Genomic DNA, 25,272 nt, shown 5'->3' with positions numbered 1-25,272 from the left:
GACCAACAAAAAAACTCGATAATCCATGGACTTATCACTTATGATATTTCGATAACTTGTATGATAAATCAGGAAATACATTGTGTATGTTAAAGTGTCATTAGTTTGTGTTTATTTGTTACGGGCTTTGTTATTCTTATGTAACGGTGGTTTTAACGGCTGGAATGTAGCTCATGTAGCTCCCACGACGGAGTTTTCCGGCTAAGAAACTCGGAAACAACGTTCGACTCCAATATATTCAAGGCTTCTTCATGCGTCACTGACCTTGGAGTCTTGTACTGACTCACAGAAGAGCCTCGAGACAAGAAGAAATTCATGAGCTCATCAAAAGCGCCAGGTTTAACTACCTTAATCTCAAGTGGTCCAATGATCTTATCATTTTTTCGTCCTTCTCTGTAGATAGAGTCGAGAGACTCCTCAACGGTTAAGCAACATTCCTCCAAGACATTAGATTTGGGATCGAGCTTGGCGTTCTTGAATTTGTTACCAAGTTCCCAATAGAGCACGTAGTGTCCTGGCAACGAGGATAGATCTACACGGCTAGTGAAATCCATGAGCATCAGGTCATGTGGCTCAAGCAGGAGACTCGCGTTTTTCACTGCCTTGAGAAGGTCTTCTTCGTAGGTCTTGCTCAAGTCGATGCTCAGAACTACATTCTGTCTCCCCACGAAGTAAAATTGTGGCGCATTGTTGTGGAAACCAGTCACTCGTAAAACATCCCCTAAACGGTACCTATACAGACCTGTAATTCACGCATGCATCTTGTGAGAAAACCAACATATAGATTTTTAGTATATCATATACATTAAGAAAACAAAAGAGTGAAAATATTTAATTCTATCATTTATAGTTTTCTCAAGCAAGCAATATAAAGACTTTTTAAAACAAAACCCTAAAACTACATTTATTTTGAAACGTAGAGTACAAGAAACTTACCAGAAAACGTTGTGACAAGAAGTTCATAATCATGGCCAATTTTAACATCGACGAGGTCGACCACCACAGGGTCTGCGGGAACATGGCCAGCTTCTTGACGGTCTTTCACGACCTCAATGAACTCAAAGTACCCCATACTTGGAATGATGGTGTACGACACATCACTAGGCTTAGACAGAGGATTGAGATTGATACCGATGAAACATTCGGAGCTGCCATACCATGATGAAACCAAAGGAAGACCACCGCCATAGAATTCCAGCAATGGTATGTACTGTGCCATGGTGCCGGTAATGACGGCTTCTATACATTTTGCTTTTGGCCAAATTCTACTCAATATTGCCTCCCATGAGGTTTTACTGCATTCTTGTTCGATCAGGTTTGCTAGGTCCGGATCTGGAGCGGTGAGGAAGTTACCGATCCCTGAAACACATTGGGCGTCTGTGATCCAGTCGCTGAGACGGCCAGTCCTTATGTTAGAGCATAACTCAGGCCAATGATCTTCCAAAAACTTTATTACTTTGAGGAAGGAAGAAGCATAAGGCGCACCTAGGCGAGCTACATGTTCTCGTTGGAGAAGTCCACAAAGCAATTGGCAGTACATGCCCTGATTAGTGTCTTCACAAATCGCAATTGCATGCGGGCTTATTTGTACTCGATCCCTGTAAATCAGATTACAAACACAATGAAGAAACACTTGCAGTGGAACTAGGTAGTGTAATGTGAAAGCAACAGTTTTATTGATGTACCAAAGAAATGAGTTGGTTGGGTTCACGCTTTTCAAAACACAAGTGATCATAAACCTGACCATCAGTCCAGAGACAGTCTCGCTTTCTCGGGTCACAAAATAAAACATGAGAGATTTGCCTTGGGTTAGCCCTTCGATGTGTCTGCAAACAGTAATAACAAAGTGACTTGGGTTTTACTACTTACTCTTCATGGTATCAACAAATGAGACACAACTTGGAGTTTGGAAATCTTTACTTGAAGACTAGAGGTACATAGAGAAACCCAAACAATATCCTCTGTTCCAATTCCTCTGCTGTCAGAGGAATCAACTTTGGAATACCTCCTGAAGTTCCCGTGCTGCACAAACAATCACTTCCTAAGGTCTTTACACTTCAATTTCACAAACTTCCTTTTGTAAAAAAGAGGAATTAAGAGTATTTTTTTGAAGTTACGTGGCCAAGAGAAGACTGATGGGTCGATCACAAATGAGATCAGACGGCTCTCCATTAGCGATGCGATCGATATGAGGCTTAATATCTTCGTAGGTCACAATGGGTACGTTCTTCTTGAAGCTCTGCTTATCGAGTTGACCGGTGAGGAAACCTCTAAGGTACTCGGTCTGACTATTACGTGAAAGTATTGCTTCCAAGAGGGAATCTTGAATTTTCTTTACGTTGGTCGTCACATCCTCAAGAACAGACATGGTAGCTAATGGGTTTGTTGGATCGAACTTTGGCAACATGATTGCTGCTTTTCTATTGTCTGCAACAACAAAAACAAAAAGCAAAACACTTACGGTTTAGGTCAAGTCTAGTCACTTGTGGATCACGAAATTGCTTACAAAAGAGTGAGAGAAGAAACCTTTGCGCTGGCTGCAGTGGATTGGATCTGACCCATCTCTCTCTCTCTCTGTGCAGATAAAAGGTGTCATGTGGCAAAAAGTTCGTGAGCCGGAAATTGAGGATGAGTTTCCGACAGGGCCGCGGAAGCAAGTTAAGCATTACGGATTCAGTTGACACCAAACAAAGTTTCTTTCGAATTTGTAGATATCCCAGTTTAATTATGAGTTTTGACCCCCGTCTTATTGTGATTTTATAATTATTCAAGTTAAAAAAAAAACAGTAATTTGACCTAGCCCAGTTGTAGTAACTGTGAGCAACATGATTATTGACGGTTTCGGTTTTTTTCGAAATTTAAAATTAATGGCTCGACTATGGTGCATTTGGTAAAGTTATTTACAATGTGGGAAATGACTTATAAACATGCATTTGGTAACTCTGATGCATTTGTAAAGATAAAAACTTGAAGAACAGAGCATTTGTTGGCTGGAAAAAAACAGAGAGGTTTAAATTAAGAAAAGTCGTAAACATTGTTCTCCTCCCCTGCCCTCAAATCTCACAGATATTATGACTGCGGGTTTATCTGCCGGAGTGTAACTCATGTAACTCCCACGATGGAATTTTCCGGCTAAGAAACTCGGAAATAACGTTGGCCTCCAATATCTTCAAGGCTTCTTCATTCGTCACCGACCTCGGTGTCTTGTACTGACTCACAGAAGAGCCTCTAGACAGAAAGAAGTTCATGAGCTCGTCAAAAGCGCCAGGCTTAACAACCTTAATCTCAAGTGGTCCAATGTTCTTATCATTCTTTCGTCCTTTTCTGTATACAGCATCGAGAGACTCCTCAACAGTGAAGCAGCATTCTTCCATAACATCGCGGTTAGGTTCAAACTTGGCGTCCTTGACTTTGCTCCCGAGTTCCCAATAGATTACATAGTGTCCTGGAAACGAGGACGAATCTACACGGCTAGTGAAATCCATGAGCATCAGGTCATGTGGCTCAAGCAGGAGCTTTGCGTTTGTCACTGCCTTGAGGAGGTCGTCTTCGTAGGTCTTGTCCATGTCGATGCTCAGAACAACTTTCTGTCTTCCCACGAAACAAAAATGTGGCGCATTGTTGTAGAAACCAGTCGCTCTTAAAACGTCCCCCACACGGTACCTATATAGACCTGTAAAATCATATATAGATCTTGAAGAAACATATAGATTTTTTATTTATTTTTTTGGTAGGCAGAAACATATAGAATTTTGATACACATTTAAAAAACCGAAGACTGCAATAAAATTTCAAAACGACATTTATTTTGAAACGGTTATGGTTAACAAGAGAAAAGAGTTACCTGAAAACGTTGTGACAACAGGTTCATAATCATGGCCGATTTTAACATCGACAAGATCGACAACCACAGGTTTCTCTGTGGGATCATGACCAGCTTCTTGATGGTCTTTCTCGACCTCTAAGAACTCGAAGTACCCCATACATGGAATGATGGTGTACGACACATCACTAGGCTTACACAGAGGATTAAAGTTGACACCCATGAAACATTCAGAGCTGCCGTAAAACGATGAAGTCAAAGGAAGACCACCACTATAGAATTCCAGCAATGGAATGTACTGTGCCATGGTGCCTGTAATGATGGATTCGATGCATTTTGCTTTTGGCCAAAGTCTCTTCAATATTGCCTCCCATGATGTTTTACTGCATTCTTGCTCGATCAGGCTTGCTAGTTCCGGATTTGGAGCAGTGAGGAACTTACCGATCCCTGAAGTACAGGTCGCGTCTGTGATCCAGTCGCTGAGACGGCCAGTCCTTATGTTTGAGCATAACTCAGGCCAATGATCTTCCAAGAACTTGATTACTTTGAGGAATGATGAAGCAAAGGGTGCACCGAGGCGAGCAACATTATCTCTTTCAAGAAGCCCACAAAGCAATTGGCAGTACATGCTCTGAGTAGTGTCTGCACAAGTAGTAATCGCATGCGGGCTTACCTGTAAGCTATCCCTGCAAGTAATAGAACAAACACAGTAAAGAAACACGAGTAGTATCAAGAGGCTTGTTTGTTAGGCACTTCGGTTAATCACTTGTGGAAAGACTGAATTATGTAATGTAACGTGCAAGTAAGGGTTTTATTGACTAACCAAAGAAATGAGTTGGTCTGTTTAATGCTTTTCAAAAAACTAGTAACCATAGTCCTGACCATCAACCCATTGGCAGTCTTGCTCTCTCGGGTCACAAAATAAAATATGAGAGATTTTCCTTCGCTAAGCCCATCGATGTGCCTGCAAACAGTAACAACATCGGACTCGGGGTTTTACTACTTACTGTTTATGGTATCAACAAAGAGACAAAACTCGGAGTTTTTAACTCTTTACTTGTAGAGTAGAGGTGCATAGAGAGAAGAAAACGAAATCCTCTGTTCCAAATCCTCTGTTGTCAAAGGAATCAACTTTGGAACTCCTCCTGAAGTACCCGAGCTGCAAATACAATGGTTTCCTTAAGGCTTTTCAGATTTTATAATAAACTATACTTTAATTTAATCTACATTATCAAGCCTAAACAAACTCATGTATCAACAAGTTTTGAACCAAATGGGTCGAATATAATTTAGGTTATGTAAGAGCCTAGATTTCAAGTTTCTTCTGAACTTCAAGTCAAGATCTTACATTTAAGGATTTAACTTTAACATGCAACCTTTGAAACTGTTTTGAAGGTACCTGGTCAAGAGTACACTGATGGGTCGATCACAGATGAGATCAGACGGCTCTCCATTAGCGATACGGTCGATATAAGACCTAATATCTTCGTAGGTCACAACGGGTACGTTTTTCTTGAAGTTCTGCTTATCGACTTGACCGTTGAGGAAACCTCTAAGATACTCAGTTTGAGCATTACGTGAAAGTATTGCTTCCAATACGGAATCTTGAATCTGCTTTACGTTGGTGGTCAAATCCTCAAGAAGAGACAGACAAGCTTTTTGGTTTGTTGGATCGAACTTTGGTAACATGCTTGCTTACTGCTTTCTATTGTCTGCAAAACCTCTGTTCTGGGTGACCTTCTGGCCCCTCTCTCTCGAAGCTTCAGAACTATGGAGGAGAGATTGGATAAAGGAGACAAAAGGTGTGGTGTGGCGAAATGTTAGGGTACCGGCAATTGTGTATGTATGAGTTGATTTTGTTCTTTTCTCATAAAGAGGATTTAACAAAGGATGAGAAAACAAATCCAACTTGAGTACTACGAGGAGATAAAAGCTTTTATTGGGTATTGAGTATTGACACGTTGTTGAAAGTCTGATACATTTTAGACTTTTACTGCATATGTCCAAATATTTAGATTTTTTTTTCGTTTCTCAAAAAAGTAACTTGTTTAACAAAAAAAAATCGTTATTGGGCTTTTCGTTTCTTTTATATTGGGCCTTGAGCCTTTTTAGCTTTTGTATTTTTAGTCCTTTTCGGGTTTATTTATTTATTAATAAGATACCAAAAACATAACAAAAATGTAGTTTTGTATTTTTAACCTAGTCTTTTAAATATTTAAACTTAATTAGAAAAATTCTATTTAAAATATTATAAAAAAAACATGATTTTGTGATTTTCCCATATTTTGTGTAACTATTTTTGACAAGCTTTTGAAACAACAAAGACAAAATCCATGTGATAAGGTCGGTCAAAAATCTTGCGTAGTAGAGGAGTTAAAGATTTTTGGATGGTTACAATGGTATACTCTTATTTGATATCCCATCAATGGTATATAGCTTTGAATGGTAGGACAAGTGAGAGTAAAATTTTCTCATCATTGCTAAGTTTTATTTTAGGTTCTACATTGTTTCACCCTTCTTAAGTATCCTACTCTCAACTAGAAAAAAAAATTGTGAGGGCGGTTTTATCGGCTGGAATGCAGCTCATGTAGCTCCCACGACGGAGTTTTCTGGCTAAGAAACTCGGACACAACGTTGGCCTCCAATATCTTCAAGGCTTCTTCATTCGTCACCGACCTCGGTGTCTTATACTGACTCACAGAAGAGCCTCTAGACAGAAAGAAGTTCATGAGCTTGTCGAAAGCGCCAGGCTTAACAACCTTAATCTCAAGTGGTCCAATGTTCTTATCATTCTTTCGTCCTTTTCTGTAAACCGCGTCCAGAGACTCCTCAATGGTGAAGCAGCATTCCTCCAAAACATTCTGGTCAAGCTCAAGCTTGGCGTCCTTGACTTTTCTCCCGAGTTCCCAGTAGAGCACGTAGTGACCTGGATACGAGGAGGAATCCACACGGCTAGTGAAATCCATGAGCATTAGGTCATGTGGCTCAAGCAGGAGACTCGCGTTAGTCACTGCCTTGAGGAGGTCTTCGTCGTAGGTCTTGTCCATGTCGATGCTCAGAACAACTTTCTGTCTTCCCACGAAATGAAACTGTGGCGCATTGTTGTAGAAACCAGTCACTCTTAAAACGTCCCCTAAACGGTACCTATACAAACCTGTATAAAGAATTTTGATACACATTAAGAAAATTATTAACATGTCATTTAGTTTTGAAATTGAGAGAGTAAACAAGAAAAAACACTTACCAGCAAACGTTGTGACAACAGGTTCATAATCATGACCGATTTTAACATCGACAAGATCGACTACAACAGGATTCTCTGCGGGATCATGACCACTTTCATAGTCTTTCTCAACCTCTAAGAACTCGAAATAAGCCATACATGGAATGATGGTGTACGACACCTCATTAGGCTTAGACAGAGGATTGAGATTGAGACCGAAGAAACATTCAGAGCTGCCATAAAACGTTGAAATCACAGGAAGACCACCGCTATAGAATTCCAGTAATGGATTGTACTGTGCCATGGTTCCTGTAACAATGGCTTCGATGCATTTTGCTTTTGGCCATAGTCTCTTCACTATTGCTTCCCATGATGTTTGACTGCATTCTTGCTCGATAAGGCTCGCTAGTTCCGGATTAGGAGCAGTGAGGAACTTACCGATCCCTGAAACACATTGGGGGTCTGTAATCCAGTCACTGAGACAACCAGTCCTTATGTTTGAGCAAAACTCAGGCCAGTGATCCTCCAAGAACTTGATTATTTTGAGAAAGGATGAAGCAAATGGTGCACCAAGGCGACCTACATTATCTCGTTGTAGAAGCCCACAAAGCAGTTGGCAGTACATGCTCTGAGTAGTGTCTGAACAAGTCGTAATCGCATGCGGGCTTATCTGTGATTGATCCCTGTAAGTCATATAACAAACACAATAAAGAAATAGTAGCAGAAAGAATGAATTGTGTAATGTAACGTGGGAGCAAAGGTTTTTATAGATTTACCAGATAAAAGAGTTAGCTGGCGTCACGCTTTTCAAAACACAAGTTATCATAGTCCTGACCAGTATCCCAGAAGCAGTCTCGCTTTCTCGAGTCACGAAATATAACATGAAAGATTTTCTTTCTCTAATACCCTCGATGTACCTGCAAACCGTAGATACAATGAGTTTGGGGTTTTACCTACTCTTTTTCTTTTGGTATCATCAATAAAACAGACACAAGTTGGAGTTTGGAAAACTCTTTACTTGTAGAGTAGAGGTCTATAGAGAGAAGCAAACGAAATCCTCTGTTCCAACTCCTCTGTTGTCAAAGGAATCAGCTTCGGAACTCCTCCTGAAGTACCTGAGCTGCAGATACAATCCCTTCCTTAATGTACTTTTTTTAAAAGATTGACAAACTCATGTATCAATAATTTTTTAACCACAATTCTTCAGGCAAAACAGAGGAATTAAGAAAATCCAAAGTGGGTAGATCTTATTTGGGTTATGTGAGCCTAGATTTAAAGTCTCTTCTCATATTCTAGTCTGGTCTAAATTCTTTCAAATCTTGCATTAAACTTATAAATACAAATCTATGAAATTGTTTGGAAGATACCTAGTCAAGAGTACACTGATGGGTCGATCACAGATGAGATCAGACGGCTCTCCATTGGCGATACGATCGATATAAGGCTTAATATCTTCGTAGGTTACAACGGGTACATTCTTCTTGAAGCTTTTCTTATCAGCTTGACCGTTGAGGAAACCACTAAGATACTCGGTATGAGCATTACGTGAAAGTATTGCTTCCAAGACAGAATCTTGAATCTGCTTTACGTTGGTAGTCACATCCTCAAGAAGAGACAGACAAGCTTTTTGGTCTGTTGGATCGAACTTTGGCAACATGATTGCTTGTGCTGCCTTTTGACTGTCGGCAACAATAACCAAAAAGAAAATCCTGATTTTAAGTCCTTCCAATGAAATTGCTTACAAGAAAGTGAAAGAACAAACCTTACAAGAGATTGCTTAGTTCTTGCGAAGTAGATGAGCTCTGGCCACTTTCCCTGGCGAAGTAGAAAGCAGACAAAATGTGTGGTTTGGCGAAATGTTCGGTGGCGTAAAATTGTGGATGAGTTGCCAGATTTGGTATTTTTTTCAGGAAGAGGGTCAATTAGCATAGAGAGTCCAACCTTTTGGTGAGCACTACGAGGAGATAAAAACATTTTAAATGGAGAAATCAGTGACACGTTGAAGATTTGAAAGTAAGATTAAGTAGTTTTGTCTTTTCCCCCAATCTTTAGAAACAATGAATGCAGACAAAAACCATGTGGTTACTACTACGGTCATCAATCTTGTGGTACAAGTGTTTTAGATTGTGGATGGTATATATCACATTTTCGGAAAGATTATGGTATCCCAATTTCAGGAAAGATGCTATGGATATCATTGGACACTTATAGAAACATTTTTCTGTAAAAATGTAATTTAAAAAAAAAATCAAATTGAATCACAACATAAATATAATGTATTATAGGTGAAAATATAATTTCAAACTCGATTTGATCCGCACATACATACGAGATTTCTTATTTTAGAAAGTACGTTTTAATTAAATTTAATTTAATATAGATTATTTTTGTAGTTTTGGTCATATATATTTAAACTCAGAATCACATGTACAGAGTAATATTTGTAAAATAAAAAATTGGTATAAGATTCATAATTTGAACTCATATTAGTTTGGTATCCATTTGTAGACAAAATGAGTAAATGGATTTGTTTTTTTATCAGACAACTACGTAAAAAAAGACAATGAGAAAAACTAGTCTTTAAAATAGTTGAATGTTTATAAAAACAAAATTTTGACTAGTTTGGTATTTTGTTGTAAGATAAAATGAGTGAATGGATTTGTTTTTGTAATCAGACATTTTGTAGTCTTTAAAATAGTTGAATGTCTAAAGTAACAAATTTTTGACTAGTAATTTAAAATTTGGACTGATCTACGGGAAATGACCGTGAAACGGATTGGTGATACATATTTGACTTTAGGCATTAAAAGAAAAAGACAATTTCCAAAAAATTCAACACATGTTTTTTTTAACACTGAAAATTCAACACATGTTATTTTTTAAAATAAGTACACATAAAAATGTAGTCTACAAAATTCCTAATTTTTAATTATATATAATAATAAGGTTTGTGCACAATTAAAGTACAAATCTGGATTTTTCCGAATCCGAATTACAACTACCTTTGATATAGATTTAAGGTTAGGGATATTGGAACTTCCAGTATTTGTCCAAACATTAAAAGGAATTTTTAGATTATGATATGGAAGACTAATTTAGTAATTAAAAAAATCAAGAAAAGTTTTCTAAACTATCTGCTGCCCTCAAGTAAAAAAAAGAGAAAATGACGGGGTTTTATCCCCACGGCGGAGTTTCCTGACTAAGAAACTCGGAAACAACGTTGGCCTCCAATATCTTGACGGCTTCTTCAGTCTTCACCGACCTCGGCGTCTTGTACTGACTCACAGAAGAGCCTCGAGACAGAAAGAAATTCATGAGTTCGTCGAAGGCGCCAGGCTTAACAACCTTAATCTCAAGAGGTCCAATGTTCTTATCTTTTCTTCGTTCTTGTCTATAGAGAGGGTCCAGATACTTCTCAACGGTGAAGCAACATTCTTCCATAACATCGCGGTTAGGTTCGAGCTTGGCGTCCTTGACTTTGCTCCCAAGTTCCCAATAGAGCACATAGTGTCCTACAAACGAGGACGAATCCACACGGCTAGTGAACTCCATTAGCATCAGGTCATGTGGCTCGAGCAGGAGCTTTGCGTTTGTCACTGCCTTAAGGAGGTCTTCTTCGTATGTATTGGCCATGTGGAGGCTCAGAACAACTTTCTGTCTTCCCACGAAACGGAAATGTGGTGAATTGTTGTAGAAACCAGTAACTCTTAAAAGATCACCCACACGGTACCTATACAGACCTGTCAAACCATATGGAGATCTTGAGAGAGACATTTTTTGTTACACATTAAGAAAACAATTAAAATGATTATTTTGTCTTTCTATCATTTTCTCTAAGCAAAGACTCTGCAACAAATACTTACCAGAAAACGTTGTGACGACAGGTTCATAATCATGGCCAATTTTAACATCGACAAGATCGACGACCACATGGTTCTCTATGGGATCAAGACCAGCTTCTTGTTGGTCTTTCTTGACCTCTAAGAACTCGAAGTACGCCATAGATGGGATGATGGTGTACGACACATCGCTAGGCTTGCACAGAGGATTGACATTGACACCCATGAAACATTCAGAGCTGCCATACCACGATGAAATCAACGGAAGACCACCGCCATAGAATTCCAGCAACGGAATGTACTGTGCCATGGAGCCTGTAACGACGGCTTCGACGCATTTTGCTTTTGGCCAAAGTCTCTTCACTATTGCCTCCCATGAGGTTTTACTGCATTCTTGCTCGATAAGGCTCGCTAGGTCCGGATTTGGAGCGGTGAGGAACTTACTAATCCCTGAGACACATTGAGGGTCTGTGATCCAGTCACTGAGACGGCCAGTCCTTATGTTTGAGCATAACTCTTGCCAATGACCTTCCAAGTACTTGATTACTCTGATGAAGACAGAAGCAAAGGGTGCACCGAGGCGAGCTACATTATCTCGTTGTAGAAGCCCACAAAGCAATTGACAGTACATGCTCTGAGTAGTGTCTTCACAAGTAGAAATTTCATGCGGGCTTATCTGTAATCTATCCCTGCAAGTAATATAACAAACACGAAAAACAAACAGTAGTAAGCACCAATGAGCATGTTCACAAAAAAGTGAATTGTGTAATGTAACGTGGGGAAAAAGTTTTTGTTAATTTACCAAAGAGATGAGTTGGTTTTGTTTACGCTTTTCAAAATACAAGTTATCATAGTCCTGATCAGTATCCCAGAGGCAGTCTCTCTTTCAGGGTTCACGAAATAGAACGTGAGAGACTTTCCTTCTCTAATCCCCTCGACGTACCTGCAATTACAATGAATGTTTCTTTTGGTATCACATCAATAAAACAAACCCACGTTGGAGTTTAGAAATATTTACTTATAGAGTAAAGATCTATAGAGAGATCCAAACATAATCCTCTGTTCCCCATCCTCTGTTGTCAAAGGAATCAAATTTTGAATTCCTGCTGTAGTACCAGAGCTGCAAAACATTTAACTTCCGTTATATATTCTTCACTTCAATTTTAATGTACATCATTAAAGATTAACGACTCAAGTATCAACAAGTTTCAAACCAAATTTCCTATATTAATCTTTTTTGTAAACAAGTGGACGGACTTATGAAACTCCATGTGCATGTGTGTCAATCTCATTTTATGATATATAAGCCAAGATTCCAAGTCTCTTCTGGAAATTCTCTAATCTATAAATTTGTCTATATCCCTCCAGATCTTGCATATACAAAGCTTTGAAATTATTTTGGTTATCCTGCACAGATCCAAAAAAAAAGGCGGATCGTTTTGAAGGCACCTCATCACAAGTAAACTGATGGGTCGATCACAGATGAGATCAGACGCCTCTCCATTAGCGATACGATTGATGTAAGGCTTAATATCTTCATAGGTCACAATGGGTACGTTCTTCTTGAAGGTTTGCTTATCAACTTGACCGTTGAGGAAACCTTTAAGATACTCGGTATGAGCATTACGTGAAAGTACTGCTTCCAAGATGGAATCTTGAATCTGCGTTACGTTGGTGGTCACATCCTCAAGAAGAGACAGGCTAGCTTTTGGGTCTGTTAGATCAAACTTTGGCAACATGCTTGCTTTTGATTGTCTGCCAACAACAAAAAAAAAAAACCTTCTAAGTCGTATCACGAAATTGTTTACAAAAGAGTGAAGAGCAAGCAAACCTTTGTTCTGGCGAGGTGGATGGATGAGCTTTGGCCTGTGTCTTTCTATGCTTGAAAGCTTTGTAAGGAGAGATTAGAAAAAGCAGTCAGTCAAATGGTGTGGTGTGACGATATGTTCGTTGCCGTATGATTTGTTCTTATTTCCATAAATAGAATTAACTGACAAAGCATAAGTAAAGAAAATCCCATTTTTAGAAAGATAAATTTATTCATTAACCCTAATTAATTAGGATAATTTTTTTTTGAATTAAACCGCAAACAAGGTCGGTTCAACTTGCGTCTGTCCGGTTAACAAAATATTGAACCGATCGATAAATCGTACGAGAGCAGTCGCATAAAAAAGCTCCGAAAGAGAGAAATCAATTTGACCAATCAAATAATTGCGGTGGTGAAAATGGCTCGAAACGACTCGCGATCTAGGTCGCCGTCTCACCGCCGACGGTACTCTCGCTCGCCTGTGACTCATCGTAGCAGCCGTCGTACCAGGCGCGACCGCAGCCGCTCACCCTACACATCAAGGTCTGCAACAATCTTCCTTGCTTAATGTGGAGAAATCGAATCTCGTATCTTATGGTGATGTGGGGGAATTACGTTTAGATACTTGGGATTAGAGAATAGGATTAGGGCTTAGAGAATAGGTTTAGGGTTTAGCGATTTTGTCGAGAACAAATTTCAAATTTGTTACTTCACTTTGGATCGTTGCTGTTTTGCAAACGAATTTCTATGGACATTAATGTTCGATGTCCAGCTGCTAGTGAAGAAGGAGCTGCTTTAGTTCAACACATTTTCATAAGAGTAGGTTTCCAATTTTTGTAGGCATAAGAAGAGCAGATCTCCTGCACCAAGGCAACACCAAAGGGATAGAAGTAGTTCATTGTCTCCTTCCGAGCATAGAATTGCGATTGAAGTGAAGAAAGAACAGGAAGACAAGGCAAGGTAATTGATTAAACATTGTCTTTGTCTTTCAGATTGTATTATACTTTATTATTTTGTGTATGAAGCAATATAGTTTTCCACATTAGGGGAATGTATTTTGCTAGTGAGCAAGTTGACATGCACGAAAGGGCAAAAATACATTTCTTGAATTATCGCCTCTGTGATTGTTGATCAACCTCTTTGTTTCCTTATCTAAATTGAATACTGTTTGGACATGAATAGAAGAATAACTGATCAATTTGTGCGTTTATATGATCTTGAAAAGTTTTTATTGGCTAGTGTTATCAGTCTTATCTTCTTTCTAAATCTTTTTTCCCTTACTAAATGTAGATTGCAGCATGAGGCGGAGCTCAAGCGACTAGAAGAAGAGACTGCACAGCGGATTGAGGAAGCAGTAAGGAAAAATGTAGAGGAAAGGATGAAAACCGAAGAAGTTAAAGAAGAAATTGAAAGACGGACAAAGGAAGCTTATGAGAAGATGTTTCTTGACGTGGAAATACAGCTGAAGAAAGAAAAAGAAGCTGCTCTAAACGAGGCAAGAAGAAAAGAAGTAAGTCTAGCTAGTTGTTTGTTCAATTTTGCCGCTCTATTTGTTTGGTTTTCTGGCTTTGGAATACTTGCTGAAACTAAAAAGTTTGGAAATTAATTAAAAGGAACAAGCTAGGAGAGAAAGAGAAGAGCTGGATAAGATGTTAGAAGAAAATAGTAGGAGGGTTGAAGAATCTCAAAGGCGAGAAGCAATGGAACTTCAACGTAAAGAAGAGGAAAGGTATCGAGAATTGGAGCTCCTGCAGAGACAGAAGGAGGAGGCTGCAAGGAGAAAGAAGCTGGAAGAAGAAGAAGAGATTAGAAACTCCAGCAAGCTATCAAATGGAAACAGATCACGATCCAAGCTGCATTTCGGCATGGGTTTATAATTAAAGAAACATTGATGAAGGCAAAGTCTGAAGAAACTTTTGACTTCTTGTATCAGAGAATAGGAAGATACAGTTGAGGAGTTGACTCATCCAAGTAAGCACAGACAACATTCTCTAGCTGACCCTTCATAGAGCTTGTTGCTTCACTATGTTAGTTAATCTTTGGAAAGAAGCATCTATCAGTTTGGTAAAGTTTGATAATAGCTCTGGCGGGCTTTGGGCTGGCGGGTTGGGCCGGACCTGATCAAAAGCCTGTTTTAACATGTGAGGAATAATTGTAATTTCTTTTTTTTGTTAGTTTACTTAGAAAAAGTTGCATGTTGTTAAAAATCTGATAATATGATTTGTTTTATCGATTTTTTTGTTTTATAATACCAGAAGTTTAGAAAATGCACAGTATATATACTTTCTAGAAATCAGAATGTCTATTACAAAACTTGACAAAAGTTTTAGAAATTGAGTAAGCTATATACTATGTAAGAAGACTTTGACACTTCTATGAGCTAATTCCTCTTCTCATGTATTTTAAATACATATAAGCATTGACAAAGAGAAACTATACAAAATACACAAAGCATTCTTTTGAGTTTTAAGAATAAACCATAAAACTTAAACAAATAGATAGAGGTAACATTTAGTTTTCTAAATTGTGCAGTTCAAGTCTGAAAAAAATAATTTTTAAAGTCTGCAATTGGGAGTTGGGACCACATTATAAACTCATTACTACTGATAACATTTTACCCTAATGTTTTGATTGCTACGAGTCTACGAACATACCCCACAAAGGATGAATATATGAGATAAATTAAAGATGCACGTAAATGAATATAGTGTATATCGAAATCTATTCACACATAAGAGTTGCGATCTTCATGTGCATGCGAAGATCATCATTGTTATCTGGGGGGAGTTCCACTCTCAGCGGAATCAAAGCAAAGCAGCCGCAATATTTGAATCTTCGAAGCCGAAAGCATGCTAAAAGTCTCGCTTGTCAGAGATACCGTACGTCCAAGTCAATATCAAAGAAGGATTTTTTGAAAATAGCTTAACATAAAATCTTCAAATAATAATAGATTCAGAACTTCATATCTATCTTTTCAACTTCTATCCGTTTATATCATTTGCTAATTCTCATGTTTTCAGAATATAAGTTGTTTTTATCAGAAAATAAAAAAATAAAATCTGAATACACTCATTCTTAAATTAATTTTTAATTATGAATTAGGTTTACTACTCTAGTACAATAGTACTATAGCAGACTATTTTTTAATATATATATATAGAAAATAGAGTATTTTTGTCTTTCTGAAAGTTTGTGTCGTATAGCTAAAACTTAATTACTTAAGAAGTCAGAGTAATAAAGAATAGAAAAAAATCAGAAATGGTAAAGATCGATATTGGGATTGACAGATGAAAAGACTAGGTCATGGGATCTGGAAGATGGCCCTCGAAATAACACACTTGACGTAACTAAGTGGGATGGGACCCAGTTTCCCTTTGCCTTTGCGCATGCGTAACTCTGTAGAAGAAAGCTCTTTACTATCTTTTACTTATCTTTCTACATCATCTCATCTAATCTCATTTTATGAATGTGCATATTAATATAGTTTCAAACTTTCAATTATCAACCCACCCAGATCTTATTTTTTTTTCCCTGAACTGATGCCTTTTCATTGATAATCCACCCAGATCTCTGAATAGACCAACCCAAACAATGTTAAAAGCCACACAAAATATGACTAGACATACATATAGATGCATGTATATTATTTTTTTATTAACCAAAAAATTTTGAATTTAAATCCATGAACATGTATGTATTTTTTAGTATTATTTGATAAAATGAACTGTAAGTAATATGGAATATTTTTTTGTAAAAAAGTAATATGGAATATATTGCAGAAACTATTCTGAGACGATCACGAGGGAAGGCCAATCAAACTCGAGATACAATAATGAAAGATACACGGTGCTTAAAGTACTATCTTTGGTGGGGTAAGATCGATCTAAATCTGAAGACCAAGTTTGCTTGTCCTACTCTCCCATAGTCACATGTATCAACAATTAATAATAATAAGAGGAAGAAACATAAACCACAAACAAATATAATCGAGTACGATTTGATGCATGCACACAAATTCGTTTCTAAAAAAGACACATAAATATGTGGACAGATAAGTCTCATTATTTTGTAAGATCAAATAACACTTTTGGTTTTGGGATTGCGATATTTTTAGCTGAAAACGTTTTTTGTTCTTTAAATCATTAGTGATTGCGATATTCGTAGTGATCATCTGTGATTGTTTGAGCACACTTGGCTTTTTTTTTTTTTTTTTTTTCTTAGGACACTTAAACTTCAAAGAATTTTTGTTAACCACTTGTAGTCAATGCTTATCCATCTTTTTTCTTATACGATGTATTATTAAATAGTATACCAAACACTTTGACTTTTCCGAAACCGAGTCCTCATGTTTGATGATATAGGCCGATACCTATAGAAGAAATGAAACTTATTTTTATCTAATTCAGATTAAACAAGTGTCCCAGTTCTTAATATCCGAGTAATATCTCGTGCACCGGCGTTTAATTTTCGTATAGAACTTTCAAGCTCCTGCAATATTTCATTATATAAAAATTGAAAAGAACTGCACGTGAAAAAAAGAGAGCAAAAAAAAATAAAAGAAGAAAATTTTAATCTATGCGACTATATTGAGAGGGACCACGACTAAAGCTCGAGTAACATTCCCCTCAATCTTTTTGTACTTTGATTTTTGCTTTCTCTTTTCTTTTGATATTTTGATGTTTATGGAATAATAGTATCACCCAAATTTGGTTAATGATTTGCTCATAGATTAGAAAAGATATAAGTATGGGGAAGGATACTGCATTACTAATTATTTCCCTATTTTTGATGTTTTATTACTTTAGTTTGATGCAAACAAGCTGTTTAGTCTAAGTAAATTAGTGTATTTATTTATTTTTGTTAAACAAGATCTGCACGTTTATTTTTGTTTGAATTTAGTCTACGTAATTTATTATATATATATATATATATATATATTTATAGTAAATTAGGATTGTTGCTTGCAATTGGATATATCCGACGGTAAATAAACGGTGTATTGTGGTTCGTACGTGTTCGTTGAGGTTGTCGATGATAGAGGTTTGTGTATGGGTTGCCGCTATATTGTCAAGGTTCCGCATAGTTGAAATCTAGTTTTGGATTATGTTTAATTACTCATATCTGGTTAGCTCTAAAGAGTCAATTTATGTCTCATGAATGACCGTCAAATGATTTATGCTCAGAAAATCAAACTTCAGCAAATCCAAATACAACTAACATTTACGAAACACAAACAAATTGTTACACATGTCCCTCGTTCATTCATATTTTCCATGCAACAAAGGTTACGGAAACCAAAAATGAAACTATGATAGCTATTTATAAAACTGATTCGACCAACAATAATAATTAGATTATTCTCTTGGGTAGTTATAATAATTGTAACCATAATTCTTCTCTTCTTCTTCACGCTGCTGTTGTTGTTGTTGTAGCTGCTGTTGCTGCGTCTGTTGGGAGGAAGAAGAAGATGAAGAAGGCGTTGAAAAAGGTTGACTGAAGAGAGTCGACGTGTAGTATGATAAATCAACCTCATTGTTACTCGTAAGCAACTGAGCGTATTGAAGTATGTCCTGGTTATAAGTCATTGGCCACGAAGTAGTAGTAGTTGAAGGTGGACCAGGTCGAGGAGGAGGTGAGTTCATGGATTCACTAACTCCTCTTGGTGCATGAGAAATGGTTGTGGTGGTAGTAGGGCCTTGGACCCGTTCAGGGAAGTTCAGTTTAGCCTTGGTGCCTTTGAATTTGAGGGCAGCTCGGTCATAGGCTAAAGCAGCTTCCTCTGCCGTCTCGAAAGTCCCGAGCCAGACACGGGCTGCTTTCTTTGGATCGCGGATTTCTGCCGCCCATTTACCCCATGGTCTCTGCCTTACGCCTCTATAGTGTCTTCTTCTTGGTTGATCTTGAAGAACATGAAACAAGAAATTAAAACAAAAATTACATATTGCATGTGCAATTCTACATGCATGAGAAGAATTATTGCTACGTGGGATTTCAACGATTGGTTATAGCAAGAGAATAATTGTTTAATATATATGATTTAGACGAAAAGAATGAAGGATTTAACTAAAGATGATGCATACAATAATACTTAAAACGTATCAACTATGTGGATTACTTAACTTTGCACGATAGACTATATACTATTCCTCTCATAAAATTACATTTTTAACTTTTTAGTTTTGATGGAATCAAATATATATACAGGCAATCAAACCTGAAGTTCAAGTATGTGGTTTACATTTTCTGTAATTACTAGACATTTGGACTGAACCGAAAATCAAAGCTTGAATCATATATACAATTTTTCTATAAAGCTGTTCCTATTAATAGAGTCAATCCAGTTGAATAATTGATTCATTGCTATATTTATTACTTTTATCAGTTTTAAGCAACGAAATATTCTTCTTCTTTTTTTCTGTCAGACCAGCGAAATATTCAGAAAGTCAAGCAGCTACATATTGACATATCAAAATTCACACAAATAAACTAATAATACTGAGCAAAACATATATATTTGGTTAAACAATTGAAGATTCATTCTCAAAACTCAAAAGAAATCCTCGTCAATTCAATGTTTTGTCCCAAAAATAAAAGTTACGGTATCTAGCTAGAAAGAATAACTGGATTTTTGTTTCTACATATGATTAACTTAGCATTCAAATAATAAAAAGTGTAAATGAAATAAAAGGATAATTAAAACTAATTCGTCATGAGTTTTGATAAAGACCATGCGTATGTGTCATTTTGACATATTTTGGCTTCTAACTAACGAAGCTTAAAAACGAGTTAATCATGTGGAAAGAAATACTTCAAAATATTGATAAAAGGACAACCATAAAGTTGATAGAGAATGATATCTAAGATAACTAAATTTTCAAAATGAACAAAAGGAACATGCGTGGTCAAAATTACTCTAATCAGTTAGGTAAGAAGCCATATGTATATATGTTTGACGACTTAAGACATGGAGTCAATAAAATATTATCTAACTTGTACTTTGAAACAAACAAACAAACAAACAAAAATCAAATCTAGATGTATATATTAAAAAAGAGGATAGACACGTTGTATGCTGATCGGTGGTTCAATTCAAAAACAAGAAGGAAAGTTCTTTACGGAAAGTAAATTAAATGAAAGATGCATTGAACTTGAACTTGAATTCTAACCTACACAAATTCCTTTTTTCCCAAATATAATAATTAAGAAAGAAAAATTCGACAAAGGGTTATTAATAGTAAGTCTTTAGTTAGTGTGTAACTTATTATAACAAAGTTACATCAACTAGCTAAAAACAATTAAGCTGTCATATGATCAAGATATAATTATTGTATTAGTTACCTTGGTCTGGTTGATGTTGATCCGATTTATCAAGCTCTTGTTTGACCGGCGGGTCTGTCGGATTCTCTATGACACGGCTGAGAGCGGAGACCATGGCGGTGACATCAGTCTCGTTCCAAGACGAATTATCATCCGCCGCCGCCGATGTTTCCGGTGGAACCGGTCCCTTTCCATACCTCCGATCCACTTTTACAACAAAGTATGTACTCACACGTATATGTAACACACAAACACACCAAGAGAATAATAGGTGTGTGTGTATATATGTACAAGACTTTGAAAGGAACTAAGTTTGAAACGAATTGATGATGATAGGGAATCTGTGGAGTGACTAGGACATGGAGCTTGGCTTGGTGATGAACAACAAGTGGGGATCGCAAATAAGGGTTTTCTTTGGTTTAGGCTATGATGTGATGTTATGAGGAAAGAAGAGGTGACAAAAGGGTTTTATAAAGAGAAGGATCTACAAGAAAAAATAGATGATAAAAATATTAATTAAAATCTTTGGAATGGTGCGGGGTAGGACCGTTCTTTGAGTTCATAGTTCTCTTTTTCTTTTTCTCAATCTTTAAACTTTTTTGGGAGCTTATTAGCTTCGCATGTTTTGGCAGCAGTGTTATGCACAAATAAGGAATGAGTGCGGACCCAACATTTCTAATTTTTCATCTGTTTTTTTACTAAAAAATAAAATAAACTAATTGGGTCAGTTTTATTTTTATTGGTATATTTGTATATGTATTTGTTCCAGTATATTATCTATTAAAATTTTGAAATTCGATCGTATAATTGATTTGTTATGTACAAATCAATTATTATATATGCAGCAAAGTACGAAAAATAATTTTTGTAATCTAATTTTAGGAATCAAAGCTTGTATGAGTGTATCCATTTGAAAATCATATATTTACAGTTAACCATATTTTATATTAATTCCGGATAAATTGGGCCTTTGGGCCGTCGCCTGTATGTACCACCTTTTGGACCGGGCCTGCTTCTATTGACGAGTCCAATCTTTTCTTTTGCTTGGAGAGAATTTTGCAAAGTTGCAATTATTTTTCTAAAAGCTGCAAGATTAGTCAGGTACTAAACTGCATATAAAATTTTGTGTTTTGGACACTCTACTAAAATTATGCTAAAATCATCATAACCAAAACAAAACCAAACTACACATGGTTTACCTGGTTTTTGAAAAACACACGAACCGAAAGAAAACGAAACCGGATTGTTATTTTGGTACTTGTTGTTAGTCATGGACTCATGGCTCAGGGTGGTGAAGTGTAACGAAGGGTTTGGTTTCATCTCAAAGTTGTTTGGCCATCTTCCAAGTCTTTGCCAACTTCAGTTCAATGGAATAAAATACTCTGTTTCTGAGTAAAGACTCGGAAATTCTCAATGGTGTTTTCCGTTTAAAGAGGAAAATCAGATAAAGACTGAATCAAATATATATATTAAAAAAATATAAACAAACATTCAGACAAATTAGTACACTCTCAAATCACAACAAATCAATTGAACCAAACCCTTTATGGAAAAAAAAAGAAGACAAATCACTTGAACCTATATAAAACCAAGGAAGAACAATCAAATACTGAAGAATTTGGCTACCACACATGTCTCCAATACTTGCAAGGCTTTCCCTGACTTAATGCATCTAGGAGTCTTGTATTGACCGGTGGAAGCACCTTGTGAGATGAAGAAGTCCATGAGAGAATCAAACGTTCCTTGACGCACCACTCTTATCTCGAGAGGCCCGATCGATCCGTCTTTGAATCGACATCTCTTGTAAACATTATCAAGCGACTCCTCCATTACCAAACAACACGTGGAGAGTGCCTCTTCATCGAGCTCAAACTGTGCCGTCTCCTTCTCCTCTCCCTCTTTGGTATCTACTTCCAAGTAAACCACGTAGTGACCTGGAAATGTTGAGGTGTCAGCATAACTGGTGAAGTCTTTCAGATCGAGACCTGATGACTCGAGTACGAGCTTCGCTTGACTCACAGCCTTAAACAGATCTTCTTCGTTAGTTTTATCGGAATCGATGCTTAAGACGACGTTTTCTCTTCTTACAAACTTAAACTGAGGCGCGTTGTTGTAGAAACCAGTCACCAAAACAATATCTCCCACTCTCATCCTATACAAGCCTGAAGAAAAAAAAAACATTTTCACAAACATTAGTTAAACCATGTAGAAAAAAGTATGCATTTTATTGAATTCATGATCGATGTTTTTAAGCTCACCAGCGAAATTTGTGACAACGGGTTCATAAGTGCACCCAAGTTTCACATCTTCTAGGTCAACCACATCGTTCTTGTCTCCTCCATCCATTGGTATGAACTCAAAGTAAGACATGTTGGGCATGAAAGTGTAAGAAACATCTTCAGGTTTGCACAGAGGATCTAGATTGATCCCAAAGGTAGTCTCCGAAGAACCGTAAGTTGTTGAAACGAGAGGCAAGTCGTTACAATAGTAGTTCAACATGGGAACGTACTGTCCCATTGAACCAGTGACAACGGTTTCGATATATTTGGTGTTTGGCCAAAGTCTTTTGACTATACCTTTCCAAGAATTTTGGTTGCATATTTCTTCAATAGTGTCTGCTAATTCAGGACGTGGCCCTCCAAGAACCAAAGAAACAGAGTTTTGACAACCCAAGTCTGTGACCCAGTTACTGAGATGGCCCGATCGGATGTTTGAACACAACTCCTCCCAAGAATTCTTAAGGACCTCGATAGCTCGGACCATGACTGAAGCAAAGATGGAACCCGTCCTCACAACCTCGTCTCTTTGGACTAAGCCACAGAGCAAATGGCAGTATAGACTTTCGGTGTTGTTAGGGCATAAGATGACTTCATCAGGGCTGGTGTACGAGTAATACCAGTTCGATGGACGGTTCTTGAAATAGTCACTCTTGAAATAGCTGCTGGTTGCGACTCGAGCAGGCAAGCCAGAAGGAGTCATGGATTCTTGTTTAGTGAAAAGAAACATCATCCCTTTTCCTTCTTCCACACCTTTCACATGCCTAAACAGAACAAGAAGAGAGTTTTTATCAATGGGTTGATCCAAATAATAATCGTTACAAAAATATAAGGAAAAAATGTTGCACTTACTTGGTTATAACTTGCATACGAAGATCGTAGATGAATGTCAAATTGTCCAAGTACTTGTTGTTCCATGGCATCATCTTTTGTGCTCCTCCAGAAGTTCCAGAACTACCAAAAAAAACACTACAAGTAAGCATATAGTTTTTGACAAGAACCCTAATAAAACTATATAGAGATAGCTTCTTATGTACCTTAGCAAGAATCCAGTGATAGTTCGGGCCGATATAACATCGGATGACTCTCCATTAACGACACGGTCGAGATAAGGCTTAATATCTTCATATGACACGATCGGTACGTTTTTCTTGAAGAGCTCTTTGTCGAACCTATCGATGAGAAAACGTTGGAGGTACTCTGTTTTGGTGTTGGGTGTGATGATCTCCTCTAACAAGTTGTCTTGTATAGACTTCACATTTGAAGTTAAATCCTTCAGCTGCTTCTCAAAAGTTTCGTTGATATCGAAGATTGGCTTCATATTTGGTTCTCTTTAAGTTGATATGAAAAAATAAGAAGAAAAGAATGGATAGTTTGGTTATTAGTTGATAGTTGATATGAAAACAGAGTTAACACTTGGCTCTATATATAGCAAGAGAAACCCTAACTAATTAAATGGATTTGGCAGTTCGTGAGTCTGGGTCAATGTTTTAACTGTATAAAAAGTCTCGACCGAGTAACACAATTTGATAATGTTTTAGTTGATTATAGAATACTGACCTTAGCGTGTGAAGTGTGACACACAAATGCTTCATTTTGTTTGTATTCCAACAACTAGGAATAGATTAATATACGAGCGAAGTAATTAGCTGATTACATAGGAATATAGACATCTGATGATAAATAGTTTGTTTAACTAATATCCATGGAAAATGTTTTTCTTTTGTCGGCATATTCATGGAAAATGTAATTTCGTCGAAAATATGGTTTCGTGGAAAATGTTCTTTCGTAAATTTCCAAAGCAATGCTTAGTAAAAAACGTGTAGAGTCTGTGAGAACCTTTCATGATGTGAGACTTTGACATCGATCTAAGGCTTCATGGAAAATATTTATTAGCTAACTGTTTCATGGAAAATTAGTTTAACTAATTCAAAGAACATTATTTTTTTTGGTAAAATAACTCAAAGGACATTGGTAAGCTTAATATAATAAATAAGTATTATGTGTAATATGTAGAGGAATACAAGTAATACCAGCTTAGGTTTCAAATTTTGAAAGTTTAAATGCAATTATGCAGTATACTAGTACCATGCAAAATTGTGATAAAATTAAAATTTGCGTATGTAATCTAGTTTAAAATAACTTTTGACGATTTATTTGTTCCTTGGGTTTTAACTTGTGACGAATTGTTCAGCAAGTATCATCTTGTCGATTATTTAATAGTCAACATTATGCAACTATCAGTTTTTTTATTCTTCTTTTGGTGTCTGTTTCATGAATCATGAGAAGTCAGGAAAACGCAGAGAAATCCACAAGGAACTTCTGCAAAATTTGGTACTTCCGAAACAAGTTAAAACTTTCGCGCAAGAAAAATAAAACTCATACACAAAGACCAGACCACAACAAGACTCTACGCTGCGAGTCAAATATAAATATTAAGAAAATGATTAAAAATATAGTTAAATTCATAAACAACAAAGACCACAAAAGACTCTACAATGGGAGTCAACAAAAACTATTTATTTAGTTGAGTGAGTCGTGTGATGAAAGTGATGGAGACTAGAAATTACAAACGAAGTTTCAATATTAGAAAAGAACATGAAATTGAACGCAAGAGACTTTAGACTCACCTGCAACAGAGTCTCGTATCTTTTCTCCAGATTGGTACACTCAATTTAATTACAAAGGATTTGGAAATTTTTGAAATTGCATTAAACAAAAACAAAACCAAAAATAAAGATCAATAATACAACAGCAAAGACAATAGTACGATCCAATGGTATCACTGATATATTATATATGGTTCTCGCTTAAGCTCCAATCGTAGTCTAGTCTTATCCTGCCCAACGGTACTATATGTTTTTTTACTTCTACCAAACCAAACCAAACCAAACATTGTCATTCGTCTTCAATTGATACAAATGCCCTAAAAGGAAAAACCAAAACTATTTTCTTGTTAATCTCTTCCGTTCTTTATCTTCTTTCTC

General features: G+C 36.9%; 7 protein-coding genes across 12 annotated transcripts; 1 reads left to right on the top strand and 6 right to left on the bottom strand.

Annotated features, from left to right (window-relative positions):
• Positions 1–66: 66 nt before the first annotated feature.
• AT5G13380 (Auxin-responsive GH3 family protein) lies at positions 67–2,669 on the bottom strand. The gene is made up of 6 exons (NM_121341.2): positions 2,527–2,669; positions 2,118–2,427; positions 1,921–2,022; positions 1,686–1,826; positions 937–1,598; positions 67–742 (listed from the first exon to the last, which is right to left on the bottom strand). Exons 1-6 carry the CDS (start codon positions 2,594–2,596, stop codon positions 153–155), a joined length of 1,875 nt encoding a protein of 624 aa, NP_196842.2. The 5' UTR covers positions 2,597–2,669; the 3' UTR covers positions 67–152.
• Positions 2,670–2,844: 175 nt separating this feature from the next.
• AT5G13370 (Auxin-responsive GH3 family protein) lies at positions 2,845–5,768 on the bottom strand. Its single transcript, NM_121340.3, has 5 exons — positions 5,223–5,768; positions 4,881–4,982; positions 4,647–4,787; positions 3,845–4,509; positions 2,845–3,673 (listed from the first exon to the last, which is right to left on the bottom strand). The coding sequence occupies exons 1-5, from the start codon at positions 5,510–5,512 to the stop codon at positions 3,084–3,086; spliced, it is 1,788 nt and encodes a 595-aa protein (NP_196841.2). The 5' UTR covers positions 5,513–5,768; the 3' UTR covers positions 2,845–3,083.
• A 397-nt stretch (positions 5,769–6,165) lies between these two features.
• Positions 6,166–9,152, bottom strand: AT5G13360 (Auxin-responsive GH3 family protein). Of its 3 annotated transcripts, none has more exons than NM_001203372.2 (6): positions 8,809–9,152; positions 8,414–8,725; positions 8,065–8,166; positions 7,823–7,963; positions 7,068–7,729; positions 6,166–6,977 (listed from the first exon to the last, which is right to left on the bottom strand). In NM_001203372.2, the coding sequence occupies exons 1-6, from the start codon at positions 9,018–9,020 to the stop codon at positions 6,388–6,390; spliced, it is 2,019 nt and encodes a 672-aa protein (NP_001190301.1). In that variant the 5' UTR covers positions 9,021–9,152; the 3' UTR covers positions 6,166–6,387. The 3 variants fall into 3 exon arrangements, with proteins under 3 accessions (NP_001190301.1, NP_001031874.1, NP_196840.1); NM_121339.2 differs by having other exon boundaries at positions 6,213–6,977; positions 8,814–9,042; NM_001036797.3 differs by having other exon boundaries at positions 6,167–6,977; positions 8,414–8,818.
• A 960-nt stretch (positions 9,153–10,112) lies between these two features.
• Positions 10,113–12,739, bottom strand: AT5G13350 (Auxin-responsive GH3 family protein; the record flags this gene model as incomplete). Of its 2 annotated transcripts, NM_001343270.1 has the most annotated exons (6): positions 10,113–10,786; positions 10,910–11,574; positions 11,688–11,828; positions 11,904–12,005; positions 12,335–12,640; positions 12,717–12,739. In NM_001343270.1, the coding sequence occupies 5 exons, from the start codon at positions 12,622–12,624 to the stop codon at positions 10,221–10,223; spliced, it is 1,764 nt and encodes a 587-aa protein (NP_001318554.1). The 2 variants fall into 2 exon arrangements, with proteins under 2 accessions (NP_001318554.1, NP_196839.1); NM_121338.1 differs by lacking the exon at positions 12,717–12,739 and having other exon boundaries at positions 10,221–10,786; positions 12,335–12,624.
• A 275-nt stretch (positions 12,740–13,014) lies between these two features.
• AT5G13340 (arginine/glutamate-rich 1 protein) lies at positions 13,015–14,962 on the top strand. The gene is made up of 4 exons (NM_121337.3): positions 13,015–13,235; positions 13,533–13,652; positions 13,983–14,202; positions 14,306–14,962. The coding sequence occupies exons 1-4, from the start codon at positions 13,111–13,113 to the stop codon at positions 14,567–14,569; spliced, it is 729 nt and encodes a 242-aa protein (NP_196838.1). The 5' UTR covers positions 13,015–13,110; the 3' UTR covers positions 14,570–14,962.
• A 2,871-nt stretch (positions 14,963–17,833) lies between these two features.
• On the bottom strand, positions 17,834–20,778 carry Rap2.6L (uncharacterized protein). The gene is made up of 2 exons (NM_121336.4): positions 20,031–20,778; positions 17,834–18,591 (listed from the first exon to the last, which is right to left on the bottom strand). Exons 1-2 carry the CDS (start codon positions 20,122–20,124, stop codon positions 18,047–18,049), a joined length of 639 nt encoding a protein of 212 aa, NP_196837.1. The 5' UTR covers positions 20,125–20,778; the 3' UTR covers positions 17,834–18,046.
• A 665-nt stretch (positions 20,779–21,443) lies between these two features.
• Positions 21,444–25,052, bottom strand: PBS3 (Auxin-responsive GH3 family protein). Of its 3 annotated transcripts, none has more exons than NM_121335.4 (5): positions 24,916–25,052; positions 23,323–23,616; positions 23,138–23,239; positions 22,268–23,049; positions 21,444–22,171 (listed from the first exon to the last, which is right to left on the bottom strand). In NM_121335.4, exons 2-5 carry the CDS (start codon positions 23,604–23,606, stop codon positions 21,612–21,614), a joined length of 1,728 nt encoding a protein of 575 aa, NP_196836.1. In that variant the 5' UTR covers positions 23,607–23,616; positions 24,916–25,052; the 3' UTR covers positions 21,444–21,611. The 3 variants fall into 3 exon arrangements, with proteins under 3 accessions (NP_196836.1, NP_001330076.1, NP_001330075.1); NM_001343268.1 differs by lacking the exon at positions 24,916–25,052 and adding an exon at positions 23,846–24,192 and having other exon boundaries at positions 21,457–22,171; NM_001343269.1 differs by lacking the exon at positions 24,916–25,052 and having other exon boundaries at positions 23,323–23,976.
• Positions 25,053–25,272: the final 220 nt, after the last annotated feature.

This window comes from Arabidopsis thaliana, chromosome 5 (assembly GCF_000001735.4).
Source record: "Arabidopsis thaliana chromosome 5, partial sequence".
In the NCBI taxonomy this organism is placed as follows: domain Eukaryota; kingdom Viridiplantae; phylum Streptophyta; class Magnoliopsida; order Brassicales; family Brassicaceae; genus Arabidopsis; species Arabidopsis thaliana.
The sequence above is the reverse complement of the archived record's forward strand: the minus strand, read 5'-3'. Positions and strand labels throughout refer to the sequence as shown.